Source organism: Calidris pugnax, unplaced genomic scaffold (genome assembly GCF_001431845.1).
Source record: "Calidris pugnax isolate Ruff unplaced genomic scaffold, ASM143184v1 scaffold215, whole genome shotgun sequence".
Classification (NCBI taxonomy): domain Eukaryota; kingdom Metazoa; phylum Chordata; class Aves; order Charadriiformes; family Scolopacidae; genus Calidris; species Calidris pugnax.
Genome location: NW_015090997.1, coordinates 263,994 through 288,840, shown reverse-complemented (window position 1 = coordinate 288,840; position 24,847 = coordinate 263,994). Strand labels below are relative to the sequence as shown.

Here is a 24,847-nt window from a genome sequence, read left to right as displayed (position 1 = left end):
CCTCTACCAGAGACCCTCGTGCTTTGGATACTGAAACAGGAGGGGGATTCAGAGAGCGAACACGAGAGAGGAGGAGGACAACAGGGCAGAGACAGCAGGAGACACCCCATGCCCTCATCCATGAGGTTGTACTGTGCTAGAAGGTGCCTGTTCAGTGAAATAAACCTGAACCTCACCCTCCAGTAATAAAAACGCTTATGAAGCGAAAAAAAAGCAGCCCTTCACCTCTAGTGACTGGGACAGGGGGGGCTCCCTGTGTGATCCCACTGAGCAGTGTCTTCCCTGTAACCTTGGTTCAGACGTAACTACCATGAAATTGCACTTAGTGATTGTCTCGTTACACTTTTTTTTTTTTTTTGTCCTTCCTAAAACTAGATTTATTTTCTGTACAAACTTGGCTTGAAATATAAACCACATAAAATCCCCATTGAAAATAATGAGAATCCAGTATATCAAAGATGAAGTCTCAAGAGAGACGGGGTGGGGGGAAGGAAGCGAAGGAGAGCAAAGGGGGGGGAGGAAAAGAAACAGCAACAAGAGAATGAAAGGAGGAGGAGAGCTGTGAGAAGGGGGGGGCAGCAGGGAGAGCTAGTCCCCCACATCAGTGTCCCGGTCACCGATGAGCCAGAGGACATGAAAGCTGAGGGCGAGGAGACCTGTTCCAATCAGGTCCCCCAGGGCTGTCAAGTATGGGATGGAGAAGTTGTCGGGGTCGAGGTCCCTGCCCCACATCCAGTGCACCATCCAGTCAGCGATGTACAGCAGAATGAGGACCTGGGGGGCAGGAAGAAAAGAGCCACATCAGCCACAAATCCTGACCCCTGCAGTCCCAGTCCTCATGGAGCATCAGTGGGGCTGGAGGGCACGTCCTCAGCCCGAGGAACAGAGTGGTGGGAGCTCAGAACCACCCCAGGTGTTTCACTGAATTTCACTGAATTTTAGAGTTGGAAGGGACCATAGAGATCATCTAGTCCAACTCCCCTGCTGAAGCAGGATTGCCTAGAGCTTGTCAGAGCATGTTACTCAGGAGCATCCAGGCGGGTCTTGAAAATCTCCAAGGAAGGGGACTCCACACCCTCCCTGGGCAGCCTGTTCCAGGGCTCTGTCACCCTCACCGTGAAGAAGTTTCTCCTCATATTTGAGTGGAACCTCTTCTGTTCCAACTTGTGCCCATTGCCCCTCGATCCTCTCACTGGGAACCACTGGGAGCCTGGTTTAACCCAGGCTGCGTCCCCAAAGCCACAACCATGGCACAAAGAGGAACTCGGCGAGTTTCAGGGGGCCCCTGGGCATCCAAACCCTCTGTGACCCTAACAGCCTCTGCCCTGTCCTTCTTCAGCTTCACAGCACCATCAGATTTAGGCTTAGAAGGGAGAACACGGGCACCCAAGCACCAAAAAAGTCAAAATTTTGCTTCTGTTTTCAGCTCTTAACTGGAACAAGCTTGAAGAATGTGGGGTACAGAGGGGACCCGGAATCAGGCAGGATGCTCAGGAAGGGACAGCAGCATCCGGCTTCCAGAAATAAAAGAGCAACTGCCCGGCAGCTGGAACTGCCAGAGTGTGAGGTTCTCCCTCATCTGCTTCAGTGAGAGGCTCCTCTCAATATCTAAAGGCAGAAGAAATCTGCAGTGGATGCTCTCAAGCCCTACACTGGCTGCTCGGGGGGGGGCTGTGCAGAGACCATCGGGCGGAAGCCCCCGAGCACCCGGCAGGATCCACAACCTAAATTTATCCCCCGGGATGACAGCTCTGCTCTCATCCTCTGATGGATGCTCTGACTCATTTCCTCACCCCGGCCGGGGCTGTTGATTTTAGGAGACACCGAAACCAGACACAGCTTCCACGAGCAGAGGGGTGGAACAGGGGGGGATGTAGTTGGGTTCAGTAGGAAACTCCCCAACCGGAGCGTCTCCTCCTGCTCTCCCAGGTGGGCAACCAGACTCCTGCAAGGGGCCACTGGATTTCTGGAGCACAAATACCCTGCTCTGGGCACCTCCCTGGGAACAGCCATCGCCCTGGGCTCACACAGCTCCTGCCAGGAGACCAGGAGCCCCCTCACCACAGGTCTCTGCCCTGCAGGGGAGGCAGGGAAAGGGCAGGAGAGGGCACACAAGGCACGGGGTCCCTGCGAATTCCACATCCTGTTTTCTTCACCCACAGTTTTAAAATTGCTAGAATTATACGCCAGGTTAACACACGAGAGGTAAACACTTCTGCTGTCAGAAGGACTTAAAAGAGACAAAAGACAGATTCAAGACTTGCCAAGAATGGTAGGAAGGAAGAATTGTGTGCACAGGTATCAACAAAGGAGGAGTTACTCGGTTTGATCCCGGCTCATTTGACAAACACAATCTGCTTGGCACACCTCTCCCCGGCACAAAAATCTCTTACCCAGGGGTAGGGTGTATCCTTGTGCCTTCAGTGCTGTATCTACAACTTAATTGGGTGAACAGGTCCCCTCTGCAGTGTCCCCTCATTCCAGCCCCCGGGGGGGCAGAGCTCACCTGGAGAAGCGCAGCCGTCATGTAGAAGACGATGAAGATGAGGGTGAGCGTCGTGTGCCCACCTTGCATGGAGCTGATGGTGTACAGGAACACCAAGTGTCCGGGCACCACCAGAAGAAAGAGGACACGAGCAGAGCGGGAATTCACATCTGCAGGGAAACGAGATGGGCTTGAACACTCAGCAACTCTGCAGCCTCCCTGGGGCTCCAGGGGACAAGGCAGCACAACTGTGGACAAGTCACGAGTAGGGACCAACACACTGGACCCTCATCCCCACCCTGCAGTGCCCTGAACGATGCCCCAACTGCCAGGACACCCAAGGACTCTTTGCAGCAAGCTCGGTAGGAGACCTTAATCCTGTCCCCAGAGCAAGAGCTGTTCTCATGCCTCAGCTGCCAAAAGGACTCATGTCCCACCTCTCAGAGGCTCAGAGCCCTCAAGATTTTATCATGAGCACCGAATTTCCTCAGAGCTCTGTCTGTTCTGTGTCTGGTGATGGGTTTTCTAACAGATCACCACCACACTGGAGACCCATCACTCCTCCTTGCTCTTCAGGGCCAGCCTAGACCCAGAAGGCCAGGACCCAGGCTGCAGGGTATTGAGCCTCTCTAGAAAGTATGGAGAGCAACAACCTACCCAGGCTGCAGGGTATTGAGCCTCTCTAGGAAGTATGGAGAGCAACTGCCTGCACTCTGTGCTGGAAATGCAAGTTTGGGCTGTGCCCACACAACCCCCACAAATACCAGAGCTGCAAGGAAGCCTCCCTAAGAGAGGAGCTTTCTCTAACTGCAGCTCCACAAGCCCAGCAGAGCCCCAACGCTCCAGCAGCCTCAGGGCAGGTTTCAGTATCCTGGAGACATCTGGAAAAAATTTAGAGGGTGGAGGATTTACAGAATTAGACAGTCATCAGGGCATGGGACTTGTGCACCATGGTGTGTCCTCATCTGGCAGGGCTACGTCCTGCTGCAGAGCAGCTTTGCTGAAGGTCTGGTGGTCTCCAGAGGGCAGGAGAGGCCAGAGGAGCAACCACAGCCCTGAGCTCAGAGCTGCTTCTGAGCAGGCTTCAGCCACCACCTCCCGTGACAGTGCTCCAGGGACTGCCACAAATTGAGCCAGGGAACTGCTGCAGCTCCTGCTGCCAGAAATCAATAGATTCCAACCCCTGAGGTGGGTACCTGGGCTGAAGAAAGTGCTGCAAGGGCTGGGGCACTTGCGAGGGGCTGTTTCGGGGCTGTCTCCAGGCATCCCACTCATGTGCAGGTAAGTGGAGATGCGACTGGCCTGCACTGCCACCAGGTTGCCACCCACACCTGCAGAGAAGGAGAGAGCAGTGAGACAACATCTCAAACACTTTAAAGAGCTATTTTCGACAGCTAGCAGCTCTGGAATTGCCAGGTGCTGGAATAATGTAGGACAGTCTATTTTTGCCCCGAATTCCACTTTTGCAGGATGTAAAGGGCTGAGACAAAGCACACTGTCCTACAGTTTCCCTTTAGGTCACTTAGTAAAACAGATGCAATTCTCTTACTGCAGCTTTGAGTGGAAGAAATACATCAAACAAACAAACAAACAAAAAAAAAGTGACAAGTCGGCCACCAAAACAGACACAGGAAGTTTAAAGCTACTGTTTTGTGCATGAGGCATAATGACACCAGGGAACCCACCAGCACAAGATGCACTGGCTCAGAATTAACTCCATTTATTGCAAAAAAAAACCCAACAAACCAACGCTCAGAATTAACTCCATTTATTGCAAAAAAACCCCACAAACCAACATAATAAACAAAGGAGTTTCCCTGGTTCATTAGGCACAAAGGATACCAAAACTTCACACCAGGAGCAATTAAATTTCCTGATTCTGAGTCGCAAATCCAAATCTTTATGTCACCAGGTGCCACGAGGCACATATTTTGGAAAATAAGGGTCTTCTATCAGCCAGGAGGAATCAGGAAATGAAGACAATTTTTGTTTGGTCCCTGGAAAACATGTATTTTAGGCAACAGCCTCCAGGGCCAGTCACCTCTGGGCACAGGCTGGCACCAGAGGGAGCCACGCTGCTGTGGAGCTTGGGTCTGACCCGCTGTGCACCACTGGCATTTAGGAGGGAATTAGTCTCCTTAATCTGCCTGAAATAAAGCACACGGGACAATTCCACTGTCTGCCAAGAGCCTCCAAGAGCTGCACCACCAGAGTTGGACAGGAACTCACCGTTAATAACTGGTGTGAAGACAGCCATCCCAGCAAAGTTTGGATCCGAGACCGTTCTGTCCAAAATTAACCCCCCGACACTGCAGAGGGAAGATTGGAGAGGTCAGTGCTGAAAGCTCATCAGGAAACACTCACCCAGAGCACTGGGTGCTCTCCCTGCTGCAGTGCGTGCACCCAAGGGTGATACACACACCTACTGACATGCACCTACAGCTGTGGTTGTTGCACATGATTTTAAGCCTCGATATTTGATAAGAGAGGACCAGTTTTAGCAGGAACTTTTCTCATTGCTGCCAAAAGCCATCAAAGACTAAATCCCTTAGCGTGCAGTTTACTGCAACACAATAATCAAAAGCAGCAAAAAATCAGAGGGCAGAGAGGGCTCTTGTGCAGAAGACTGTTACATGGATCTGTGTTTACTCCGTGGCCACACCAGGGTCTCCCTGTGCAGCAGCTGGGACATCACTGAGGCCTTGCATTTCCAGCAGTTGGGTGCTTGATCACTCCTGTGCCTCGGGACCTAGAACCCCGTGTCTTTGTCTAAAACCCCCCAGTTTCCTGGCAGTTTGGACCGTGGAAGCAGAAGAGATTTGGTTCTCTCTTGGTCTGGGATCTACCAAGAGCGGAGAAAGGCTGAACTTTCCACGAAAGGGCTGGGGGAAAAGGGTGCTGTGTCTGCCTGTGTTTGGGGAGAAGAACTCTTCCCTGCCTTCCTACCTGCTGATGGCCATTGCGATGATGACGGGCTCCCAGCCAGAGTACAGCACCTCCCGAGTGGCCGCGTTCTTCTTGGCAATGATGACCCAGATGGGCAGCAGAGCTATGAAGAAGGCGCAGACCAAAGGATTCACGTAGGCTTTGCTCTCTGAGGGGGAAATAAGCAGAGGCACCAGATCAAGGACACGTCCCGCTGCACTGAGGTGCTAAATAGGGGAGACCTCATCACTCTCTACAACTTCGTGAAAGGACACTGTAGAGAGGTTGGTGCTGGGCTCTTCTCACAGGTAATTAGTGACGGAGCGAGAGAGGCTTCAAGCTCCAACAGGGTGGGTTTAGATTGAACATTAGGAAAGAATTTTTCACCGAAAGAGTGGTCGGGCATTGGAACAGGCTGCCCAGGGAGGGGGTGGAGTCCCCATCCCTGGCTGTGTTTAAGGGCCGTTTAGATGCAGTGCTGAGGGACATGGTGTAGGGGAGGACTTTGTAGAGTAGGGGAGATGGTTGGACTCGATGATCCCAAGGGTCTCTTCCAACCTAGACCATTCTATGATTCTAATTCAGCTGAGCTCATCAAGCTGCTGTCACCCCTGGAGTCAGAGATTCCAGCAAACTAGAGCAGGCCAGCCCCAGCTCTGCAGGACACAGTATTTCCTTCTCCTGGTTTTTATCAAGGGTTATCGACAGATCCGGGTGAGGCATCTTCCATTTCAACTGCTCATTCCCACTTCCTGCTCCTGGGCAAGACATCCCGGTGTTGCTTCACCTCTGGCTGAACCTGGCTGAGTCACATCCCCTCATCCCAGCCACCGGGGAAGGAAGGAGAGGAGGGAGGAGGAAGCCTAGAACCCACAGCTGCAGCTCAGCACGGAGGATTCCCAGCTGGGCTGACAGGACAAAAGATGAAATCCCAAGCTGCCTTTTCCCCCTGCTTTAGCCAGTCAAGCCCCCGGCTCTTGGAAGGGGACAACCTCTCCCTTACCACTTTACCTGGTGAGAAGGAAGCTTGCAGGTCACTGCCAAGGCTGTCTGCAGCTAGAAGGCAGCAAGAAGGTTCTTCTCCTCCCTTTATCAGTTCTGACTAGGTCTCACTAACTGAGGTGGCTTCCAGGCCAGGATCCCACATACCCCAAGGTCGGGAAGGGTAAAGGAAGAGGGTGCATCACGAGGGAGATGCTGGGCACGTTGGAAGGACCAGGGAGAGACAAAGACCTTTTGTTGCTCCTCACCCAGCTCTTTGTACAAGCCCCAGCTGATTCCTGAAAGCAGAGCCAGGGTGATGAGATCCCCCAGGCTGGCAGCAATCGGCGTGGCCACGTTATCGGGATTGATCCCCATCTTCCTGGATCCGATGATGACCCCAATCATAATCATGCCTAGAGCCAAAAAGAAGGAGAAAACAGGATGAGGCCAAGGGGAGCCTAGCATCTGAGGAAGAGGTGCCTGTAGGGTGTGCAGGGTCTGTCTCTCACCCAGAACAAGGGAAGCAATGAAAGCAGTGGCCACGCTGCTGGCACAGAGCAGGACAGCATGGTCAATGCTGAAGTGCCCGTCTGGGATCCATCCGAATATCACGGCTGCGATCGAGGCCAGGAAGCCAACCACAGTAGCCTGAACCTGAAAATGAAAACTAGACAGTCAGCAAGAGGACCGGAGAGCAAAATGCTCCCAGGGTGAGGGAGGAGGGAAACACCACCCTGGGTACCATTCCAGGTGGATCTGCATCCAGCAGGGAAGTATCAAGTGTAATCTACAGGGCAAACCCCTACGGTAAGATGACTGTGGGACAAAAAGGTGCCATTTGCCTCCTCATTAGACATGCAATAATGACAGTCAATAGCAAATCCCACGCATTTAAACCTACCGACACGTGTCACAGCTGGGCTTGCATCAACTACCAATATTTCCACTTTCTTCTCCTTTTCCTTACCTGTATCAGAGCCATGTTCCCCGTTATCATCCTCCAGAGCTCTTTGGGTGTATCCATTTGGCCAATATTAGCCTGCAAGAGGACATTGCAACGTCATTAAAGACTGACAGCATCTTCCATTTGCTAACAGTCAAATTCTTGCCTCCCAGCTATGCCAGCCTGTGCCAGGAGCAGGAGAGAAGAAAGACCTCAAGTCCTTTAGCTCTTAGGGGAGAGCAATTCAGTGGAAAAGGTGTGTGTGTGCCCACGTGTGTGTGTTTGACCCACTGCAGAGGGGGTTTGGAAGGGAGGGTAAAGGGGAATCGACGTCAACGGGACGCCTGACGAAAATCTTGCAAAAGCACCAAGATATACTTTGTCCCCGTGCAGAGTCACGCACTGCAGCTTATTTACTCACTGAATTCACTCTGCTGGCAACCAAGCCAAGCCTGGCTCGTGCCCAGCTGGGTCGTGCTGCCCCTAAAGTCAGGCAGGAGGGGAATTGGGGGTACACCAACCTCCCCCCAAGGTTAACTGTGTGCCCCAGCTCCGACAGGGACCCAGGCCGGTGCAGCACCACGTGGGCAGAGGGAGCTGGCAGCGAGAACGACTGCTTCAGTTAAAAGCTGAGTAAACAAGGGTAATGCCACGTGGAGACCTACTGAGTAACGGGAAGCAGCCGTGGCACAGGGGTCATCTGGCACCACTGTGAGAGATGCTAATCAGACTAACCAGAAAAGATGGAAAGTTGCTTTAATTCCCCCGGCGTCCGATCCAGAATTCTCCCCGGGGTCAACTGTGTGCCCCAGCTCCGACAGGGACCCAGGCCGGTGCAGCACCACGTGGGCAGAGGGAGCTGGCAGCGAGAACGACTGCTTCAGTTAAAAGCTGAGTAAACAAGGGTAATGCCACGTGGAGACCTACTGAGTAACGGGAAGCAGCCATGGCACAGGGGTCATCTGGCACCGCTGCGAGAGATGCTAATCAGACTAACCAGAAGAGATGGAAAGTTGCTTTAATTCCCCTGGCGTCCGATCCAGAACAACCCAGCAGAATCACTGCAGGTTGCTGGTTGCCACAGAGCAGAAGGGTTCTGCTCTTCCCTAGGTCTTTATAAGGAGAGTTGGAAGAACAGGTAAGCAGGTATAATCTTATTATCCAGTCCTGTATTATTAGAAGCTGATGGACATAGAAAGGAAATGAGGGAGAGGCTCAAACAACCTCAAGTGATAAATGCACGTTGGAGTTACTGGCTGACAGCATCAAAGTCCCAATGTCTGCACAACAACACAGCAGAAATTTCTTCCTCTTGGGTTTCCTTACTGGTCTCCACAAAAAAAAGCCCCAAGAAATCAGTGATCAGCTAATCCTTCTGCTCTCCTTACTGCATGCATTTGAGGGAACTGCCAGCTCTTTTCACCCAGCACTGAGATGCACCCACCTCTGGAGTGAATTATTCTGCTCAGTTTAGCGGAGAGGAGGAAGGAACGGGGGAAAAACTAACAAAAAGTTGACTGGAGGAACACTCAGCACATCCAGCACAGGAATTTGAGCTCCATATGAAGCCTGACCTTAAAATTCCAGCCACATGGCAATTAGGTTGGGATTAACATAACCTAGCTGTAGTCACTGGCAACAGGATTTTAATCCTTTAACTAATGGGAGAGTTTTGCTTCTTAATTGTGAAAGGAATTTCAGAGGTGCCTTAATGCAGCACTAATTAGAAACCCACAGGTCTGAGAAACTACTGCAAGCTGCTTTCCTGCGGGGAGGGCACGGGACCCACACCGTGATGCCCTGGTCAGAGGGGAGCTCCCTCCACACGTGGATCCCCCACGCCAGGGGAAGAATGGGGCAAGGGGGGGAAAAAAACCAGAAAAGCCCAAGAGATGGCCCTGTCCCACCAGGCACAGATACAAGGAGGCAGAGTGCACGGCGAGGGGATGCGTGTAGAGGCAGCAGATTTTTCTCTCCTTCCAGGGCAAAGGAAAGCAGAGGACAAAGCCTGGATTTGGGCCCACGAGGCTAATGCCACCCCACAGTCACCAGCTTGGGGACAGGAGGAAGCATCAGGAGACCAAACTGGTGCGAGGGCAGCGGCCGCTGGGCACGGGCAAGCTGGACGGGTGCTCTCTGTGCCAGTTTCGTGACCCTGCTGCAGCCACTGGAGCAGATAAGGGAAAGTTTTGCATTCCTGGGACTTTCTGCACAGTCTCGTTTCCCTGCCAAGCCTGCCCCAACGCTGCTCCATGCCAGCCCCATCAGGGAAGGGGACGGAGAAATGCCGGGCTGCCTTTGTCCCAGGAGAGCCAGGCACTCACCCCGATAAGCCCATGCTCAGAAAGTGCAAGCTGGCCAAGGCCAGGAGGGAGAACAGCCTGTGTCTGGGACAGCAAGGACCCTGACATGATCCCAACAATAGAGAGTGAATAAAACAAAGGGATTTGTTTCCCAGAACGAAGGGGCAAACAAAGCTCAGCCTGGTTCATGAGCCACGGCGCTCGGCCTCTGTCCCTGCCAGCCCCAGCACTGGGGCACAGCTGGGCCAGGGGCTGCACGAAGCCTCCCAGCAGCTTTGTCCTCCCCAGCAGTGCCCAGGGAGAGGAGACCAGCACCAAAGGGAAGCCACCACAGCCTGGGTTTTGCCAAGTATGGCTGACATGGCCACCCTCCAGGCAGCTCAGTGCCCTGCTCCATCAGAGAACCACCATCGAGGGCTGGATCCGAGGAGGAGGTGGTACCCACCATCAGCAGGGGCTGAGGGGCAGAGGCCAAGCCAAGGGCTAGTCCAGGGAAATGCTGTTTCATAGAATCATAGAATCATAGAATTGCCCAGGCCGGAAGGGACCTCCAAAGGCCATCTAGTCCGACCCCCCCGCAGTCAGCAGGGACACCCCCAACTAGACCAGGTTGCCCAGGGCCTCGTCGAGCCTCTCCTTGAATATCTCCAGGGATGGGGCCTCAACCCCCTCCCTGGGCAACCTGTTCCAGTGCTCCACCACCCTCACAGTGAAGAACCCTCTCCTAATCTCCAATCTAAATCTGTTCCCCTCCAGCTTGCCTCCCTGCTCTCCAGGAATCTCTACAGGAACCTCTACAGAACCCTAGACTCTACCAAAAACAATGCTCATGTGCTACTGGGTCCACTGGATGAGAGCAGCTTTCCATAGGGTACATATAAGGAGCTACTGCTCAAGGGACAGGAGGGGCTGCTGGTGACAAAGGCTGGATGAGCAGCTCAAAGCCACCCAGGAATGCACCAGAAACCTTGGGCCTCAGAGGTGAAGAAGCACCTACTGAGGAGCAAAGAGTCAGAGCTGGCATCACCCCATGGCTCAAGGTGGAAGAACAAGAGAAGATGTAAGACTCAAAGCCACATGTTGTCCCACCACGGAAACACAGAAGCACCAGGCAGTCACTCGCTGTCCTGCTCAAGCAGAAGATGCTTTGCAGAAGGAAGGAGCATTATTGTCCCCGTTAGGAGAGGATCTCAGTCTCTCTCCAGCACTGCTCAGCTACAGAGACAGACTGCTGAGTTACAGAATGGTTTAAACACAAAGCAATTCATTTACAGCTGGACTAACGCAGCCTTCAGAGGAGCCAACAGAGCCTGCCCCCGTCTCTCACAGGGAACTCACTGTTTCACAGGAATTGGAGTGAATTCTAGGGAGAGAAATGCCCAGTTGTGCTCTCCATCAGCTTGGAGAGGCTGTCAATCCACCTCCCAGCTCTCACTGCAAGGTCCCCTCTGCTCCAGCCTTTGCTGGACAGTCCTCTCCAGGCTCTCTCATCTCTAGCCCTCCTGAACCTGGCTTGTTTTAAACACAGAAGCACCAGGCAGTCACTCGCTGTCCTGCTCAAGCAGAAGATGCTTTGCAGAAGGAAGGAGCATTATTGTCCCCGTTAGGAGAGGATCTCAGTCTCTCTCCAGCACTGCTCAGCTACAGAGACAGACTGCTGAGTTACAGAATGGTTTAAACACAAAGCAATTCATTTACAGCTGGACTAACGCAGCCTTCAGAGGAGCCAACAGAGCCTGCCCCCGTCTCTCACAGGGAACTCACTGTTTCACAGGAATTGGAGTGAATTCTAGGGAGAGAAATGCCCAGTTGTGCTCTCCATCAGCTTGGAGAGGCTGTCAATCCACCTCCCAGCTCTCACTGCAAGGTCCCCTCTGCTCCAGCCTTTGCTGGACAGTCCTCTCCAGGCTCTGTCATCTCTAGACCTCCTGAACCTGGCTTGTTTTAGCCTGATGGCACGCCTGCACCCAGCTTCCTCGTGAAGAGAATGGGATCCAAGCACTCCAGACATTACACTGCCACAGCCAGCTCACACACCGTGCCCCCAGGCCCACCAGCAGCCACCACAAGGCAGCAAACTGTCAGCAAAGCTGGGGCTGCCCAGGGAGGTGGTTGAGGCCCCATCCCTGGAGGTGTTCAAAAGACGGGTTGATGTAGTGCTGGGAGGGATGGTTTAGTGATGATGCTCCTTGTTTGTTGTGCGGGTGTCTATTTTTGTCAGTTAGGTTGATGGTTGGACAAGATGATCTTTAAGGTCCCTTCCAACCTAGAAGATTCTGTGATTCTGTGATGGCACACCTGCACCCAGCTTCCTCGTGAAGAGAACAGGATCCAAGCACTCCAGACATTACACTGCCACAGCCAGCTCACACACCATGCCCCCAGGCCCACCAGCAGCCACCACAAGGCAGCAAACTGTCAGCAAAGCTGAAGGACTATTAAACCTTCACATCTCATCAACCCAGTGGGATGAAGACACCTCCCCAGCCTGCTAAAATCCAGGCTCTGCTTTCCGTGGGTGCTGACTGCAGAGATTTTTGTGTGCCCAGCCACAAATATGTGCCTTCTCCCCCCTTCCCATCCCAGGTATCCCGCTCCATCCCTCGACTCCCTGGATACTCACAGCCGTCGACAGGCGAGACGCCAGAGTCATCTCTAGGTTCCCCTTCAGGCCCAGTAGTGCGGGCACTAAGATAAATACCTCCGTCACGTATTTGAAGACATCCCAGTGCTGGAAACAAAACAAAACCAAAAGTGCACGGCGAGGGGATGCGTGTAGAGGCAGCAGATTTTTCTCTCCTTCCAGGGCAAAGGAAAGCAGAGGACAAAGCCTGGATTTGGGCCCACGAGGCTAATGCCACCCCACAGTCACCAGCTTGGGGACAGGAGGAAGCATCAGGAGACCAAACTGGTGCGAGGGCAGCGGCCGCTGGGCACGGGCAAGCTGGACGGGTGCTCTCTGTGCCAGTTTCGTGACCCTGCTGCAGCCACTGGAGCAGATAAGGGAAAGTTTTGCATTCCTGGGACTTTCTGCACAGTCTCGTTTCCCTGCCAAGCCTGCCCCAACGCTGCTCCATGCCAGCCCCATCAGGGAAGGGGACGGAGAAATGCCGGGCTGCCTTTGTCCCAGGAGAGCCAGGCACTCACCCCGATAAGCCCATGCTCAGAAAGTGCAAGCTGGCCAAGGCCAGGAGGGAGAACAGCCTGTGTCTGGGACAGCAAGGACCCTGACATGATCCCAACAATAGAGAGTGAATAAAACAAAGGGATTTGTTTCCCAGAACGAAGGGGCAAACAAAGCTCAGCCTGGTTCATGAGCCACGGCGCTCGGCCTCTGTCCCTGCCAGCCCCAGCACTGGGGCACAGCTGGGCCAGGGGCTGCACGAAGCCTCCCAGCAGCTTTGTCCTCCCCAGCAGTGCCCAGGGAGAGGAGACCAGCACCAAAGGGAAGCCACCACAGCCTGGGTTTTGCCAAGTATGGCTGACATGGCCACCCTCCAGGCAGCTCAGTGCCCTGCTCCATCAGAGAACCACCATCGAGGGCTGGATCCGAGGAGGAGGTGGTACCCACCATCAGCAGGGGCTGAGGGGCAGAGGCCAAGCCAAGGGCTAGTCCAGGGAAATGCTGTTTCATAGAATCATAGAATCATAGAATTGCCCAGGCCAGAAGGGACCTCCAAAGGTCATCTAGTCCGACCCCCCCGCAGTCAGCAGGGACACCCCCAACTAGACCAGGTTGCCCAGGGCCTCGTCGAGCCTCTCCTTGGATATCTCCAGGGAAGGGGCCTCAACCACCTCCCTGGGCAACCTGTTCCAGTGCTCCACCACCCTCACAGTGAAGAACCCTCTCCTCATCTCCAGTCTAAATCTGCTCCCCTCCAGCTTGCCTCCCCACTCTCCAGGAATCTCTACAGGTACCTCTACAGAACCCTAGACTCTACCGAAAATGATGCTCATGTGCTACTGGGTCCACTGGATGAGAGCAGCTTTCCATAGGGTACATATAAGGAGCTACTGCTCAAGGGACAGGAGGGGCTGCTGGTGACAAAGGCTGGATGAGCAGCTCAAAGCCACCCAGGAATGCACCAGAAACCTTGGGCCTCAGAGGTGAAGAAGCACCTACTGAGGAGCAAAGAGTCAGAGCTGGCATCACCCCATGGCTCAAGGTGGAAGAACAAGAGAAGATGTAAGACTCAAAGCCACACGTTCTCCCACCACAGAAGCACCAGGCAGTCACTCGCTGTCCTGCTCAAGCAGAAGATGCTTTGCAGAAGGAAGGAGCATTATTGTCCCCGTTAGGAGAGGATCTCAGTCTCTCTCCAGCACCGCTCAGCTCCAGAGACAGACTGCTGAGTTACAGAATGGTTTAAACACAAAGCAATTCATTTACAGCTGGACTAACGCAGCCTTCAGAGGAGCCAACAGAGCCTGCCCCCGTCTCTCACAGGGAACTCACTGTTTCACAGGAATTGGAGTGAATTCTAGGGAGAGAAATGCCCAGTTGTGCTCTCCATCAGCTTGGAGAGGCTGTCAATCCACCTCCCAGCTCTCACTGCAAGGTCCCCTCTGCTCCAGCCTTTGCTGGACAGTCCTCTCCAGGCTCTGTCATCTCTAGACCTCCTGAACCTGGCTTGTTTTAGCCTGATGGCACGCCTGCACCCAGCTTCCTCGTGAAGAGAATGGGATCCAAGCACTCCAGACATTACACTGCCACAGCCAGCTCACACACCGTGCCCCCAGGCCCACCAGCAGCCACCACAAGGCAGCAAACTGTCAGCAAAGCTGAAGGACTATTAAACCTTCAAATCTCATCAACCCAGTGGGATGAAGACACCTCCCCAGCCTGCTAAAATCCAGGCTCTGCTTTCCGTGGGTGCTGACTGCAGAGATTTTTGTGTGCCCAGCCACAAACGTGTGCCTTCTCCCCCCTTCCCATCCCAGGTATCCCGCTCCATCCCTCGACTCCCTGGATACTCACAGCCGTCGACAGGCGAGACGCCAGAGTCATCTCTAGGTTCCCCTTCAGGCCCAGTAGTGCGGGCACTAAGATAAATACCTCCGTGTGCCCAGCCACAAATATGTGCCTTCTCCCCCCTTCCCATCCCAGGTATCCCGCTCCATCCCTCGACTCCCTGGATACTCACAGCCGTCGACAGGCGAGACGCCAGAGTCATCTCTAGGTTCCCCTTCAGGCCCAGTAACGCGGGCACTAAGATAAATACCTCCGTCACGTATTTGAAGACATCCCAGTGCTGCGAAATGGAAACAAAACAAAACCAAAAAAGACCATTAAAAATAAAATCCTGGCTGTTAGAAACCTTTGCTTTGGACCCAGCGTCACTTACTCATCCTCCTTCGTGCCATGTGGCCCTGAGCAGACCGACCAGTTCCCCTCCTGGTGCCACGCTGTGTTTTTGCAGTGATTTTACTGGTTTTGACATTCCTGTAGTAGTGACCACATGTTCCCACTGAGCTTAAGAACCGGATCTCAGCCTGCAACTTTCAGTTACAAAAAAAAAATCCCCCAAAGATTAACCACTGACAAAAAGTTTACGCATGCGGGGGCCAAAATAGGGAAAGATGAAGAGGTTTTGCCCAATACTTACAGTTTTTGGCAGAATCGAATACTGAGGTCGGGTCAGTCTCAGCTGAGAGCCATTCCCTACCATGTATGCCTTACAAATACCTTCTGGAGCAAGGCATTGCTGCTTCCTGATCCTGCCAGCTCCAAAAAGCCACCCACCGTGGTCTCTGTCCCCCCTACCTCACAAGGTGCTGGGTGCCCTCCCTCAGCTGGCACCTCCATTACACAAGAATTTTCTAACTCTTCTGGCTCTACGGTCAGAGCTCTCTTGGGCATGAGGGAGAAAAGGCAGACACAATTATTTAGGAAAAAAACCAAAGAGTAATTGCAGGGTGAGCAGCCTTAGAGGAGAGCAGCTGACTTCCATGAAAACACAAAAACACCCCCCAAAACCTCACAACAGCATTTAAAAAACGTTACCCCGCAAGCTCCACAGCCCTCACTGCCCAATCCTTTATTTTCATGACTGTTTTTGCCACCAGGCCCCGTGTCCAAAATAACTCCTGCTGCCTGGCTGCCCCAGCCCTTACGGGACACGGCTGGAATCACACCCTCAGTGGCTGAACACTTAAAAGTGTTACTTAAACACTTAAAAAGCTGTGGAATTCACAGTTTTCTTCCTAAAAACATTACCTGCAATAGGCTCCATCTCTTGCGGTGCTCTCCACGGAGGTGTCAGACCCTCAGGCTCACCAGACAAGGAGCACTATTGGCCAACACCTTACAGAGAATACAAGTCACTCTACCTGCATGACTAATACCTTCCTGCAGGGAAGGACTTCGGGTATTTTTGTTTATTTTTCCACCCTTTATGCTGCTCGCCTTTACCACCCAGCCAACACATCCCAGTTCCCTTCCAGGTCCTTTGCAACACTCTCACTCCAGCTGCACTCACTCGAAAACCCATTTGAGAGAGAACTGTGGTTGCAGGAGGCAGGTAAATGCTTGAGATGGATGAACCAACACCGTTTTTCCTCAAAGGGGAAAAAAAACCAAACAGTTTTCCAGTCAATAAAAATCTCCCTAGCATTTCTGCCAGGTCGGTAAGACATGCTGACCATGCTCTCCAGCTCCCAGGCGCAGGGCTGAAAGCTGCTCAGCTATTTCAGGCACAGCCACAGCCCTCTCTCTGCTCGAGGACAAGGCTCCTGAGGACACTCAGGTCCCAGACTCTCCAGATGCAACAAACAGCCCTTTCCAGCCACTCTGATGGGCAACACCCAAGGAAACCACTGTGGTCCCTGCAGCCCCGGCTCCAGCCACCCCACACCCACCTAACCTGACATGGGAGACCTTCCCACCGAGGCAGAATCAGTCTGAAATACTTCATCCCACACAGAGGCACATCAGCCTGGGCTTCGTTAAGGTCACGTCTAGGAACAGGCGAGCTCAGCTCTCCTCAGCCTATTTTTAGGCAGGCATTTTGGGGAGACCTTATAGCTGGCTTATATCTGAAGGGGGCCTCCAGGAAAGCTGGGGAGGGACTTTTTACAAGGGCTCATAGCGACAGGATGAGGGGTAATGGGTTCAAACTGGAAGAGGGTAGATTTAGATGAAATATTAGGAGGAAATTCTTTGCTGTGAGGGTGGTGAGAGCCTGGAACAGGTTGACCAGAGAAGCTGCCCCATCCCTGGAGGGGTTCAAGGCCAGGCTGGATGGGGCTTGGGGCAACCTGGTTTGGTGGGAGATGTCCCTGCCCAGGGCAGGGGGTGGCAATGGATAGGCTTTAAGGTCCCTTCCAACCCAAACCATTCTAAGATTAAGATTATTTTGCTGCTTGTTGAATCCTTTGCTTCAGAAACTTCCCTGAGCAATATCTAGAATTCCATCAGCAACGTGCTCCAGCTTCCCAGCAGGACGAGCTGGGTGTCACCAGAATCACTTAATGAGAGGAACATCGTCATCGCTGGAAGCGCTGCGCCAAACTTTCCTGGCTCTTTCTGCCTCCAGAGATCACAGGGGCAGGATCAGGCAACAACTCGTGCAAGTTCACAGCCCTCCCTCACCTCGTCCCAGCCCTGGCTTCAGAAATTAACCTTTAAAGGAGGCTGCGCTGCAAATCGGTGCCAAAAGCTGCTGTAACTGGAGCCTGAGAAAGCAGGTCCCTGAGCAGGACAGGGGTGTTCCTGGAGAAAGGAATAAAAGGCATCTTCGGGGAAGGAAAACAAGGAGATTTCTGCAGACATCAGCAGCTCGCCGGCTGCAAAGAGCAGGACCCGTGGGCTCCCGCCAACTTTCTTAATATAAGATGTTATACAACACTGGTGTACGGGCATTTAGTGCTTCTCCAAGGCCTCCCTGGCTCCTGCAGAGAGGAACGCTCCCCGTGGAGATGCGTGCCCACGATGGGGCTACAAGGGGAGGACCAGAGCCCATCTGGTTGGAGAAGACAAAAAAGAAAGAGAATAGAAAATATGAATTTAAATTCAGGACACTGAGCTGTTAAAATCCCTTTTCCCCCTGCAACAGCCCCTCCGAGAAGCTCAAAAACAAGCTGGTTTTGGGGGCGAGGAGGGATGCTAACACAGCATCTGGATCCTCCCAGAGCATCCAGTCACACTGGGAACAAGTGGGCTCCCAGCTGCCTTTCAGCAGAGAATTACAGGGCGAGGGAATTCATCTCCAGCACCTCCTCCTTGCCCTCTGGGGATGGGGAGCAGAGAGACTATAAGCAATCCAGGTTTTAACTTATTTCAGCTTCATTTTCTACTAAGCCTGTGGTCGCTGTGAACACAAATCACCTCTCACTGGAGGGGTGAGATGGGACCCTGTCCTGCCAAAGGTTCTGGAAGAAACATCAAAGCCCAGGTGGTGTTTTGCAGTTTCCTCCAGGCTCGCTGCTTTGCACCTGCAGACAGCAGATATTTCCTGGGTAACAGCTGCCTCTCAGCCCCTGTCATTTTTAGTCACCGGGTTGCAAAGTTAAGGCTCAGAGGAGTCATGAGTAACAGCGTGGTTCCGCTCGGGTGATAGCTGGGTGGTGACTCATGAGGGCTCAGAGGGGAGGGACGTGCTGCAGGTTGGAGCCACGACTCCAAAATGCCAAGGAATAAGCGGCCTTAACAGCAGAGCTCCAGCTCCAGGGCTGGGAGCCCCCCTGGCCTCAGTAAGAGCCACCCCAGAGGGATGCTAACACCAGAGGGGGTCAAGAAGGGGAAAGGAGCAGACTCCCTCCTCCCTATGAAATACTGTCCATCCCATCCAAAGAACCTCCAGGGAGCAGACAAGCGTGGAAAACAACAATCAGAGCTCTGCTGGGAGAGGGGTGTGTGCCAACAGCTCTCTACTGTACACACAAAAGCAGCTGGAACGTTCACATGTCACCTGGCCCAAAGGTCTCTCCGATCCCAAAGGGAGCAGAGGCAAATTCTCCTCCTGAGATGCAAATTCACAGGGACACATTAATGGGACAGTGTGGCCAAACGCCAGGGCTGCTTGTTTTCACAGCGGGGAGACCAATTACAGCTGGCTGATTAGTCTGTTTATCCAAACCCGAGGAAATTGAGTGTATGGAGCCCTCCATCTATCACAAACCACGGCTGCACCCAAAGCAATGGGACTCCAGTCCGTCCCAGTGCCTCAGCCACCCACTCCACGTGCCTCCCTCCTTTCATCCAAGGGATGAGTCTCTCCAAGAAGCCAGTCCTCAAGATCAGCTCCCCAGACCCTGCAGGCAAGAAAGCTGTGACCACAGGCTTCCCATCCCCCTTTTCCACCCCATGGCATTTAGACGCCTCATTTAATCCCAAGGCTACAGGGAGTTAGAGGAGTTGGCAGGACAAGCTGCGTAGCCACATGCTGAGCTGCTGTGGGACTGAGGAATTACTAAGCTTTATTTTTAATGGCTGTAAAAAAAAAAATAAGGCAGGAGAACACAGCACTGTGCCGCAGTGTCCCACCCCTGCCCTGCTCCTCCTTCTGCTTTAGGTTGGGTTCAAATCCCTGGCTCTGGGAAATTGCCAGAAGAGCCACGCAGGAGTTTACAGGGACCTTACAAAGGGAAGCATTCTTAAAAAAATGTCTTTCTTTTTAAGAAAATCATTCCGGTAAATCTCTCCTGGCTTAATTTAGCACAGCCAGCCTTTCCTGTTTTGAGTCACTTCACAGCTCTCTCAACAGGTTGCATCAAGAGGAACCGTAAGGATGACCGGCGCGCAAAGGCACCCAGGGAAATAGCCATCAGGGCAAGAGAAGTGTCTGCTCGACCACCCACAGACACAAAAAAGCCTGACTTACCCTGCTGGTACACAGCGTGGGTGGAGATGATGGGAACTGCCAGCACTACAGACAACCCACCGACATTCCTGGCTTTCTATGCCAACACCGTGACGGCTTGTTTACCCCACTTAAGCAAACAGAGGAGCTTCAAGCAGAGCATTTTTGGTTGACCACAGCTCCAAAATGGCTGCCTCCTCCATCCAAATAGTTTCACAGCCCTACGCTGCAGGGATGATTGATTTTTGTGCCTCAGTCACTGTTTTGGGCTGGGCATCGAGATAAATCTGCGCAGCCCGTCTATGGGAGCACAGGAGAAGGGGTTCAGCAGCTGATCCACTGCCAGAGACACTAACTCTTGGAAAACCTTTGCTCGAGACCAGCACAGGTCTGTGAAGTCATGTTTCCCACATAAAAACCCAGCAATCTGCATGGCTGTCAGGTTCTCAGTGTCACCCATCACAGGAGACCTAACGAGATACCACATCTGGCAACACATCAGTTAGCATCCAGAGGAACTGCCAGCTCTCTGGCTGGCCTTCCCTAAGGATCACCTCCATCCTGTTAGCCCTGTCACCCCTGGCCTTCCCTAAGGATCACCTCCATCCTGTTAGTCCCTGACCACTTCCAGAGTGTGAGAAGGCAGCCTAAGGACCGCTCAGAGCCTTTGACCTTCAGAGCAAGCCACCCTGTCCCGCACACACTGCCACAGGCGAATCATTAACCTGCCTGGCACGAGCCTGGCGTGCTGGAACGGTGCAGCAAACATCCCAGATGGGAAAGGGACACGGGACCTGTGGAACCAGTGACTGGAGCTGGGATGAGCTCAGGGGAGTGTTTATTTCAAGCCATAATGCAGAGTGGTCTCCGTTCCCAGGCACGTGGCTGTGGCTGCCCACGTGCCAGCTCCAACCTCCTCCTCCAAGGTGGAGCAAAGATGCCCATAGCTTCTCCTCCCCTCCCCTCCAGACATTACTGAGGCCTCCTCTTGTCTTTCCCTACCCCAAGTGGCACACAAGGTCTCCTCCCCTCAGTGGTGCTATCTGCTGAACAAGCCTTGGCATTCCAGTCCCTTAGGGTCAAGCCATGGTCTACAGAGACAGGATACCCAGCCCAGTGCCACGGTGGCTGTGGCTGCCCATGTGCCAGCTCCAACCTCCTCCTCCAAGGTGGAGCAAAGATGCCCATAGCTTCTCCTCCCCTCCCCTCCAGACATTACTGAGGCCTCCTCTTGTCTTTCCCTACCCCAAGTGGCACACAAGGTCTCCTCCCCTCAGTGGTGCTATCTGCTGAACAAGCCTTGACATTCCAGTCCCTGCTGGCTTAGGGTCAAGCCATGGTCTACAGAGACAGGATACCCAGCCCAGTGCCACGCCAGGGAAGCATCAGTCCTACCTGCACGATGTCCAGCACCATTCCAGCAGCAACTGTCCCAAAGCCTGCCAGGAGGAACGGAAAGAGGACCTGCAGTCCGATGGAGAAGGAGGTCTCCTTGAGGGGCGAGGCTGGCTCAGGACCTCGGTCCGTGCTGGTGTCATCACTTTCATTGCTCTGGCTGCCATTTTCCAGCAGGGCATCTTCTTCTCGCACCCCTTTAGCATTGGCACGGGACTCCAGCACCACCACTTCTACCCCGTCACCATCAGGTCCCAGGAAATCTGAGGGCTCCACCAGCTGCCCCCGGTCCGGACTGGTGAGACAGTCCATGGGCACAATGGGCAGCACAGCCCCATTGGCCTGGTGGCTCTCCTTCTGCTCTGGCTTGGAAGACATGCTGCAGAGAGGCTATCCTGACCCTTGGCTTGGTGGGCCTACAGCCAGCAGCTGTTCCAGAAGAGATCTTCTGCCAGGAGCTTATACAAATGGCCTTTCCGGCATCTAGAGCCGACCTCTCCTACCCCTGCTCGCCTGCCTTGGAGCGCAGAGACTGCTCCTGCAGCAGAGATCCCCATCAAGCAAAGTCCAGGAACGGAGGACACCAACCACTGAGGGAGCAGGGAAACACTGCAGGAACTGGGAACGACACCAAATTCACTCTAGTCCTCCTCCTCCTCCTCCCCGACGCTGTGCGGTTCCGCAGCCACCAAGACAGGATCCAAGTTTTTTTCTTCTTTGATGTGTGACAGTTCAGTGCACCTTTCTCCAGGTCTCCTTCCAGCAGCACGACTGCAGCGATGGGGCACACAATGCAGGGAGAAACGCAGATGAAGACCTCAAAATAACACAGAAGCTTAAAGATGAGGAAGCAGAGAGTAGATACGAGAAGGACTGGCTTTTAGAGATGATACAATCCTGAAAAGCTCTTCTTACTACCAGGGCTTTGTCACTTTCTCCAGTGGCACTGTCCCTTGGCAGAATTTGAATCTGGAGGCTCCTGTGGGCTTTTTGCTGTGTTCCAACTCCCTGACAAAATGGCCAGCAACACCAGCAAGCTCCGAGTGTCAGTGTCGTCCTCCTCTTCCAGGAGAATTTCTCACCTTACAGCACGAGGTTCTTATTTAAAGCAACAGCAAGTTCCCAGCTAAGGTTACGTACGGAGCTGAGCAGGCTGCAGGGTGGGAGCTGGCATTTGGGCAGCCTCAGACTTAACGTCACTCCCCGAGAACTCCTCTTTCGCCTGAAATATATGGAAGGAAAACAGATATTCTGTCGGGTCTCGCGGCAGCCAGCATAATGGCTCATTCATTCAACGAAATTTTCCTCTTTAAAATACACCAAGGGCACAGCCATGAGCTGTGCTGTCCTCTTGGCACCTTAAGCCTTTCACAACCCTTCCCCACGCTTCGGGGGGGACCGTGTCAGGGGATTTTGGGGGGGGGGGGAAAGGAGCAGCTCTCTGCCCCAAAAAGCGAGCACCCAGGAGGGTGCCGCAGGACACGGGCACCCCGCCCGGAGGCCAAAGCCCCGCACGGAGCCACCGGGCACAACCGCGGCGGCCGGAGGAGGCCGGCGGAGGGAACGCGGGGCTCCCCCCCTTCTCCGGGTACCGCAGAGCCCGGCAAACCCACCGCCACCACCTCCGGAGCGGCCGAGGCCCGGCCCAGCCCCGCCGGCGGGGACAGCGGCCGCGGGAGAAGCGCTGCCCCGAGCGGAACGGAGCCTCCCCGGCCGTCGGAGCGAGCGAGCGGCACGGTGCCGCCGCAGGCCCTCCGTTGGTCGCGCTGGGACCCCAACCCCGGTCTCGACCCGGTCCCCGCTCCCCGCTCCCGGTCCTCCCGGCCCCGCCGCGCATCTCACCGCCGCGCTGCCTCCGCTCGGCTCCGCGGGCTGCCCCGCGCCGCCCTGACATCACCGCCCGCCAATGGTGGCCCTGCCCCGCCGCGCCGCGCAGCCCAACCATTGGCCGACCGCTCGTGGCGTCACGGCCTGGCCCCGCCCCTCCCCACCAGCGCGCTGCCCACGCAGCCGGCGGGTGACCACGCCCCCTTGGCGGCGCGGGGGGCGTGGCCTGAGGCGGTCACGTGCGGCCGAGCCCACATGGAGCCGGCTCAGCTTAAAAAGGAGCGTGAGCCGGGGACGGGCATTAAAAGGCTGTAAATCATTAATTAATTAAGCACAGCTTTGGCGCGCTGTCCCGCATCCCCGCACCGAGGCCCGGCAGCACCAAGGCGGTGCCGGCGGCAGGCGCTGGCTGTCAGCCCTCTCTGCCGGGCTCGGGGGCCGCGCTGGTGTCACTTCGCAAAGAAAACAGGGAATTTCATCACAATTATTAACATCACAGCAAACACACACATAAAAAGCTGTAACTCCTACCTCGTTGCTCTGTAGAACCCTTCGTTCTTGAATGAAAGCAGCTCTTCTGATTCATCTTTTCCTTTTACTTCCTTTTTTTTTTTTATGCAAGAGTGGAACTTTTGACCAGTTGTTGTTTTTCCTTCCTGCCTTTCCTCTCCTTTCCTCCCAGGAAACAGTCAACAGCCAGTCATTGCCTGGAGGGATGACGTGATCCCCAGCTCCCTGCCTCGGAGAGGGTGGGACGGGTGAAGCGTGTCAGGAACCACACTCCCCCACGGACACGCTGTGACCACAGCTGGTGACATCACTTCTTAAAATAACGGAAATGAAGGCAGCCACGGTCAACAGCAGCCAGAAATCCATTGTGACCCAGACACCTTCAAAGCATGAGCTGGGCTACTGCATTTCTTACCGCTCTTCTCAAAATCCAGCTTGCTTTCCTGTTGCTTTGGACGTAAATCAATATAGGTGGGGAGTGGACCTGCTGGAAAGCACTTCTAAGGAGAAGGATCTGGGGGTCCTGGTGGATAATAAGCTCTCCAGGAGCCAGCAACGTGGCCTTGTGGCCAAGAGGCCAATGGGATCCTGGGCTGCCATAGGGCAGAGTGTGGCCAGGAGGTGGAGGGAGGTCATTGTCCCCCTCTGCTCTGCACTGGGGAGGCCACAACTGGGATACTGCATCCAGTTCTGGGCTCCCCAGTTCAAGAGAGACAGGGAACTACTGGAGAGAGTCCAGCGTAGGGCAACAGAGATGATGGAGGGATTGGAGCATCTCCCTGATGAGGAAAGGCTGAGAGAGCTGGGGCTCTTCAGCCTGGAGAAGAGAAGGTTGAAGGAGGATGGAGCCAGACTCTTCTCAGTGGTTCCCAGTGAGAGGACGAGGGGCAACGGGCACAAGCTGGACCACGGGAAGCTCCACTCCAATCTGAGGAAGAACTTCTTTGGGGTGAGGGTGGCAGAGCCCTGGCAGAGGCTGCCCAGGGAGGGTGTGGAGTCCCCTTCTCTGGAGATCTTCAAGCCCCGCCTGGATGCTCCTGAGTGATGTGCTCTGGGCAGCCCTGCTTTGGCAGGGAGTTGGACGAGATGATCTCTAGAGCTCCCTTCCAGCTCTGACAATTCCATGATTCCACAAAAAGGGTGACCAACGCACTTGAAGCAGAGCAGGATATGTAATTATATGAAGTAGCAAGATCACTTGGATAAACCCACTTAAGTCTTCTAACTTCCTCAGGCCCAAAAAACTTTTGCAAATATGTCTCTTTTAAGAAGGCTGAATTTCCAGAGCAGGTGAGCAGAGTGCTGCTTTCACCGTGGGACAGTCACCGGTGTGAAGTACCCAACTGCTGCCACACACTCTGCTGGAACCCCCTATTTCAAGGGGTGACAAGCATCTGCAGTCATCTCACTAATTCTCAGGAGCTACTGCTGTGACACCAGCAAAGGGACATCAGGGAAAACTCGAGACACACAGAGACGATGTCTTAATGAAAGCCGTAGCGCAGTCCCACACTCAGGCTGGAACTGGAGTTCCAAATCCTGCCTCCACTCCAACCTTGGCCTCCCTTTTCCTTTGTCCAAACAAACCTGCTCTGTAGGGCTCTCTTTCCGCCTTCATCTTTCCTTCCTGGCTTGGAAAATCCCTATCTTCCCCCACCTTCCTAAAAACAACGCG

At 54.0% G+C, this 24,847-nt stretch overlaps 1 protein-coding gene across 4 annotated transcripts; it reads right to left on the bottom strand.

The window, feature by feature from the left end:
• SLC41A1 (solute carrier family 41 (magnesium transporter), member 1) lies at positions 1–23,751 on the bottom strand. Of its 4 annotated transcripts, none has more exons than XM_014955460.1 (11): positions 23,194–23,751; positions 20,836–22,057; positions 14,785–14,892; positions 7,362–7,433; positions 6,904–7,048; positions 6,661–6,807; positions 5,432–5,579; positions 4,715–4,794; positions 3,682–3,816; positions 2,507–2,655; positions 1–774 (listed from the first exon to the last, which is right to left on the bottom strand). In XM_014955460.1, the coding sequence occupies exons 2-11, from the start codon at positions 21,211–21,213 to the stop codon at positions 589–591; spliced, it is 1,548 nt and encodes a 515-aa protein (XP_014810946.1). In that variant the 5' UTR covers positions 21,214–22,057; positions 23,194–23,751; the 3' UTR covers positions 1–588. The 4 variants fall into 4 exon arrangements, with proteins under 4 accessions (XP_014810946.1, XP_014810945.1, XP_014810949.1 ...); XM_014955459.1 differs by lacking the exon at positions 23,194–23,751 and adding an exon at positions 22,678–22,756; XM_014955463.1 differs by lacking the exons at positions 14,785–14,892; positions 23,194–23,751 and adding exons at positions 12,264–12,371; positions 22,678–22,756.
• Positions 23,752–24,847: the final 1,096 nt, after the last annotated feature.